The sequence below is a fragment of the Hydra vulgaris genome, chromosome 06 (assembly GCF_038396675.1).
Source record: "Hydra vulgaris chromosome 06, alternate assembly HydraT2T_AEP".
Taxonomy (NCBI): domain Eukaryota; kingdom Metazoa; phylum Cnidaria; class Hydrozoa; order Anthoathecata; family Hydridae; genus Hydra; species Hydra vulgaris.
The window spans coordinates 1,914,748-1,922,101 of NC_088925.1; the positions used below are offsets into that span (position 1 = coordinate 1,914,748).

The 7,354-nt window shown below is 24.8% G+C and overlaps 1 protein-coding gene across 1 annotated transcript in view; it reads right to left on the reverse strand.

Moving 5' to 3' along the window:
* The window catches only part of LOC101234870 (proteasome activator complex subunit 4A), a 75,757-nt gene extending 69,179 nt beyond the window's left edge, over positions 1–6,578 (reverse strand). The window contains exons 1-4 of the mRNA XM_065798937.1: positions 6,355–6,578; positions 5,301–5,441; positions 4,951–5,067; positions 4,690–4,734 (exon numbers count right to left, since the gene is read on the reverse strand). Of these exons, the coding sequence (XP_065655009.1) occupies positions 4,690–4,734; positions 4,951–5,067; positions 5,301–5,441; positions 6,355–6,533 (482 nt within the window). The 5' untranslated portion in view covers positions 6,534–6,578. The remainder of the gene's footprint in view (positions 1–4,689; positions 4,735–4,950; positions 5,068–5,300; positions 5,442–6,354) is intronic.
* Positions 6,579–7,354: the final 776 nt, after the last annotated feature.

The window sequence follows — 7,354 nt, forward strand, 5'->3', positions numbered from 1 at the left end:
ATCTTATACTGCTGATTTAGGTGAGCAGTGTGACGCCATACTGAAATGGCCTGCTGCAGGGGGCTTCAGTACATACATTGACTGACAAATAGTCTGACTCTAAGCAGAGTGCTGCTACATCGACTGAGGGTTTTGCATGGGGCAGCAACCTTTTCATTCATTACTCTTCATTTTTTTCTTTTTTTTTCTAATAAAGCCGTATCGATTTAGATAAGTAAAAAAAGTGAGCAAATGCTTCATAAATATGCTATATTAGATTAGCATGATCAAAACTATCAAAACAGCTTTCATTTGAATATGTTTATAAATGTGTGAGTTTTTATCCCTTTTTTGGTGCTTGATTATTTGTGTCTTTAAATGGCGAGTAGTTTTGCAAATATAACAGGATTTACAGCCTGCGCGCATTCAAATTTATAGAAAACGAATAAATTAAAGTCTTTAGAAAAGGGATCTTTTGTGGAAAAAATTTTTTGAAATTTTAAATGAAGTAAAAATCAATCTTATGGTGACTGATTAACAATATCTTTTAATGATTGCGTTTAGTCTTTGTTTAGTTTAATCAGATATTTTTCCAATATAAGGAAGTTTAAAATATTGATAATTTTGTAGGCTTTCTTATCTAGTTTTCTTATGAAAAACAGTGGTAATTGTGGAATTGTTTGTTTTATTTAGAGTTAGGTCAAAAAATGATATTTTTGATTGAATTTCTTTTTCCATTGTAAAAGTAATAGAATTATGTTTATTATTGATATACTCCAAAAATAAATTGGCATGATTTTCAGAAGTGAAAGCAGCAAAAATGTCATCTACATACCATTTATAAAAAGCTGGTTTTTCTCCGCTATATGATTTGAGCCGATTATCTTCAAAATTTCCCATGAAAAGATTAGCAAGAACAGGAGCTAAGGGAGAACCCATAGCAACACCATCACTTTGGTCATAAATTTGTCCTCTGAAGAGAAAATGAGTTTGAGATGTTGCAAAATTGAAGAGTTTTTTTAAATCACTTTTACTAATTTTAAGATTAACTTTACTATTTATAATGCTATTGACAGCAATATCTATTGTTTCTTGTAGTGGAATATTGGTGTATAAACTTCTAATATTGTAAGATACTAAGAAATGTTTATGAAGGCTAGCTTGGTTTATTTCTTTAGAAAAAGTGAAAGAATCTTTAGTGCAAAATTTCGATGGTATTAGTGAAGATATTAGTTCTCTAAGAAATTTAGCTAATTGATAATTATAAGTACCAATGGATGATACGATAGGTCTGAAACTTATATTATCGTCAGAAGAAATAACCTTATGTAATTTTGGAAGACCATAGATGCGAGCTGGACGAGAGCCTGAAGGCTAAACTTTAATACAGTTGGATTCATCAAAGAAACCTTTTTTCTTTAGTTTTCTTTAAAAGTTTTGAAGTTGTGTTTCTCTGGTGATAGTGACATCTTTTTTAAGTTTTTTAAATTTGGATGGATCATTAATGATTTTATAGAGACCGTTGTCATAAATTTCATTGTCTAGAATAACCACACCATTCCCTTTGTCTGGTTTTAAAATAACGATATCTGGATTTTTACATAATTTTTTCATAATTCCATGCTTTTTTAGAGTTTCTTTAGATGGACAATATTTATTTATATAGGAATTAGCAAGATAAGAAAGTTCAGCTTTAAGTTGACTGGAGTTATTATTGTTTTTTAAATTATTCTGAAGATATTAGTTTATGAGTTCGAATGAAGAATATATATCAGTTCTTTTAAGATGTTGTGGTGGAATAGAGAAGTTTAGTCCATTTTTAAGAATGTCTAATTCGTCTTCTGAAAGCTTAAATGAACAAAGATTCTTTATAATATCTGAAGTATTAAAAGGTAAACTATGACCATTAGTTAAATTCTTTAATTTCTTTTTGTGTATTTTCAACAAAAAAATATTTTTCTTTTTTGATGTTATTTTTCAAAGCTCTTGTTAAAATAAACCAATCAACAGTAGATAGGTGAAATTTAAAATTAGCTTCAATTAAATAACCTCATTATAAAATTGTTGTTTCTCCTAGTTCTCTAAATAAATAAACAATTCCACAATTACCACTGTTTTTCATAAGAAAACTTTCTTGGGACTCTACACAAACTTTTTTAGTTTTACTTCATTTTCATACAAGTTAGTCTAGTAAAATGTTTAATAGTTTATAAAATAAACAACACTAGTCTCGGTCTAAGTCATGATTATTAACAATCTTTTTAAAGTTCTCAAACGCAACTTGTACCCATCTTGGTTGATTAAGAAAATCCATAGCTCTTAAAATAACAACACCAATATAGACATTTCATCACGCTCAGAAAACCAACAAAATTATCAATATTCATTCAAATGAAAGCTGTTTTAATAGTTTTTATCATGCTAATTTTTTAATTTTGGATTCAGCCTCCAACAAATTTATATGAAAACTCAAAGAAAGCATGTACATAGAGTGGGAAAAACCCACTATTAATAAATGAACGAATCATGTAAAAATGACAATTTCAATCTAGTTTCTTTTAACGTTACCGATTCTTTTATCTTTTTAAAACATTTGTTACATTATTTAATTGCATTTTTTTTGTATTTTCTATTATAAGGTCTCTATTAATTTAATTTAATTTTACTAATTTGATTTGACCATTTTAATATATTTTAACTGATGATGGCTATGAAACATGTATTTATAAAATAAATGATTTTAACAAAAATTAAAAAAATTATCTTATTTATTAGAATATTTACTCATTTTGTGCTGAAAGAGAAACTTTGGATATATATATATATATATATATATATATATATATATATATATATATATATATATATATATATACTATATATATATATATATATATATACTATATATATATATATATATATATATATATATATATATATATATATATATATATATATATATATATATATATATATATATATATATATATATATATATATATATATATATATATATATACATACATATATATATATTTAAACAACTTTAAAAAGTATTATACACAATAGAGTGCTCAATGTTCTTAAAAGAACAGAGCAATTATATATTAGTAGAAAATCACTTAACAAAAATTTTTTTCATTTTACACTGTGTTTCATCAACAAAGATTAATCAGAAATGAATCTATAATATATATGTATATATATATATATACAGTTCCAGAATTAGGGCTGACATTCAGCAATGTCGACCTAAATTAAATTAATGAAAAAATAAGCATTTTTAATAAGGTATTATAAAAAAAAAACACTACAAACTTTTTATTTGAAATCTAAAAAAATTAGTTAAAATAAAAATAGAAAAAGAATGTTTTATTTAAATTCTTAAATGAAATAACTAAAATAGAAACACCAAAACAAACATACTATTTAAATTCAGAACAATTTAATTTTAAAACACAACAGAAAAAACGTTTTATATAAATTTTAAATAAAGTAATTATAATAAAATCGAAAACTTAAATTAATTATAACTTAAATGATACAAATTTATAGTCACAATTAAATTTTTTCTTTAACATTATATTTAATATTTGAGCAAAACATTATCAGAAAAGGGCCGCAACAACGGGATAATTTAATTCATATAGATATCCATTTATTTAATAGCATTACTTATTTGACAAAAAATTTGACGAATAGCTATAATAGCTTATAAAATAATCTATACTACTTATAAAAAATGTGCATTTTTCTCACATAAGGCACTATTGTATACGATTGTTAGCTCTAAATATTTTTCTTACATAATGCACTATTGTATACGACTGTTAGCTCTAAATATTTTTCTTACATAATGCACTATTGTATACGACTGTTAGCTCTAAATATTTTTCTTACATAACGCACTACTGTATACTACTGTTAGCTCTAAATATTATTATTAATAGCTCTATTTGCACCTATTCCTCTTACATAATGCACTAATTTTCTTATTGTAATAGAATGCAGACATTTTAAGAACTATTACAACAAATAAAAACTCCACAATAATAATGAATAATATATTTAAGTAACTAATAATTAAAATATAATTCACTACATAAAATAAAAATTATTGTGCAATAATTTAGAGTCTAATAATTCTATTTTTTATCAGTTGAATAATTTTATATTTATCAAAGTCTAATCTAATTGAAAACATTTGCATTTATGCACTCATCGGCACTCTTTTTGATTTTTTTTTTTTTCATTATAGATACAATGATAATTGTACTTTTGAGAGAAAAAATTATACTTTTGTGAGAGTTCTAAATTGCTCTAGTAAACCGTTTTACAGGAGTGTGGGCTTTTTTTTCTTAATAAATTTCTAATAAAGCAATTCCAAAAATTAATCATTTCTTGTATCATGTTTTCTTTCAACCATGTTTTATTAATAATAAAATTATTAAAATAAATTCGACAAAACTTTCGTTCAAATTTTTTAGCACACATCGACATTTTTAAGAAAAGTCAACAAGTTTGATGTTTGTTTTTCTGTCAATTTTATGTTAAACCTTCCCATGTTTGTAAATAATTGGAATCCTTATTCAAAATCTGCCGACCTAAAACGGTTTTAGGTGGGTGATTATTTGTCAACCGTAATCTTAGACCTGTTTATATTTATGTATGTATATATCTATATGTATTACAACAAAATAATGAACAAACCTTTTAGCTATCTTTACCAGTTGAATAAGTGATTCTAAATATTTGCTAAAAAAATATATACTTTTTGAAAACTACCAGATCTTATTTAACTTCAACTCAAAAATATAAAAAATTTTATTTTGGCACTAATAAACAAAAAGCTATTGTCATTATTCTTATAATTAATACATAATAAGGTTTTACAATTATAAGTATAGTTTACATGTGCAAGTTACAGTTACAAGTGCAGTTTAAAATACCTAAGTATATAAATTAACATACCAAGGATACTTCTTAAGTCCAATTTGTGTTAATTTTTTACATCGTGCAGCTTGGATTAACTTGTAAAGTGGTCTCCATTCTAATTCCAAGTCATTTCTTGCAAGTAATTTTTCTTTTCTAAAAAAAATTGTTTAGTGTTAAAAGTAAATGATGATGATGATGAGTGATGATGATGATGATGATGATGATGATGATGATGATGATGATGATGATGATGATGATGATGATGATGATGATGATGATGATGATGATGATGATGATGATGATGATGATGATGATGATGATGATGACACCAACAACTATATTGAATAAAAGAGTGTAATAATAAAAAAAAATATTCAAGTACTCACTTTAATAGCTTACACAAAACATGTGTAAATCCTTTGACATATTGTGGTTCAAGATCAGGAATAATAAGAAGCTGATAAATCAATTTGATTAAAAGGACATGATCAGTTTTTGAAAATTTGAATCCATAAAATCGAATATAGCTTAAATAAAAATTCTTTAAATTATTTGAAGTATCAAGGTTATAACAATTCAAAATATTTCTAAAAATAATGTATTTTTAATTATAAATTTGCAAATTTAGCAATATTCTAAATTAGACAAAAACTTTCCAGATTTCACAAATTCTGCAATTCTGAATAATAGGGTAATTATTGAATATGAATGCATTACTGATGTAGTGGTAAAGTGCTTTTCTCATAAGAAAAGTGCATTATCACAACACTTTCATACTGAGTTCAATCCCTACCACATCCCTGATAGTACCCCGCTTGTTTCTCTGTGCAGCAATCTTGTTTATGCATAGACTGTTGGTCCAAAGAGTGCAAATCAACCATTATCCCTTGATATACTAGCTATCAAAAGAATCGAAAGGATTGATAATGATCAACAAAAAATATTTCATATGGTAGTTGATAAAACACTACATGCAAACATGAAGAACTATTTTTAAAAAACTTGGTGACACAACTGGGTCAAGAAGCTTCAGTGGACTTAGCAGAAAAATGTGCTGAAATAAAAATAACCTTAAATTAACTGGTCCCCACCAGACGATTGAAACACCAAATGAAACACTATGTATTTGAGATATATGAGCTTGAGGAAATACTTCTTTTGTTTCAAATTACACAGTTTTATAATAAAAAATGATTTTAAATTTTGCAGCAATGATAGTTTAGCAATTTTAAAAAATATTAGTGCTCCCTGAATTTAAAAAAAAAATAAATTTGATATATATAGCCCAATTTTTTTAAATAACTCCCGCATTCAAGTTTTTTTTGTTTAAAAATAAATCTAGGGCCTCAAAATTATTTTCATAATTTATTTTTATTGAACTCATAATTCTTTGAAAAGACCTAACAAGATAACATTTAAAAAATAACAATTAACACTTACGATTCAAGCCTATTACACCAGACAAGCACTCCAGGAGAAAATTCAACAAACAAAACAGCTCTACCTAAATTGTATTTTATTTCTGAAAAATTTTGTAATGCTTCCTTCTCTAAATCTTTTGAATATGGAAGTAGACTGTTATAAATATTACTATGTTGGTAATTCAATGGTTTATCCATGGCATTATTCTTACTTTGAAAATCTGAAAAAAAATTCAATTTAAAAAAGTATATTATTTACTATAATTTATTTATATTATTAATTATAATTAAATTATACTTTATTTTGCTAGAATATTTTTTTATAAATCTGTTATATTAATATTGAATTTAATGCCATTTGTGCGTGTTCGATACAAAACTCGCAGCAGACATTAAAGCCGAGTTAATGGCAAGAAGTTGTTTAAAACTTTTTTTTATTAGAAAATGTGACTATATCTAACTAAGGTAAGTTTAAAAATATGTAAATATTTATTTTACGGTTTTCAGTTTTACTTCTCAAGTATTTTACAACTAAGTTGAGTAAATGTTACATTCAAGCCTTATTTTGAAATAAATGGGGAGAAGTTTCTAATAAGCTATATTCACAAAAAATGTGTATCTTCTCCCCAAATTAAATTTGCTTTACAAGAAAAAACTCAATATATTAAAACACTTCTATATTAAAATTTGGTCTGCTTAATATATAAATTATCATTATACTGATAAATATGCAATCCACCATTCAAATATCTATATTTATCTGTATTATATCTATAAGCTACAATATTTGATTTAAATTGTTTTTGAAATATTTTTAAAATTAATGAAAATATGTGAATTTTGCTTTAATCAAAATTAATTAAAGATTCTAACAGATTTTTTGAGTTAATGCAGTTTTTACAAGTTACTTATATCTTAAAAAATTTGCTCATAATGCAAATACAAAAAAATGTTACATTAAATTCAGAGATAATTCTGATTTCAAAAAAATAAATTTACAAAAAGAAAATTTTAATAAA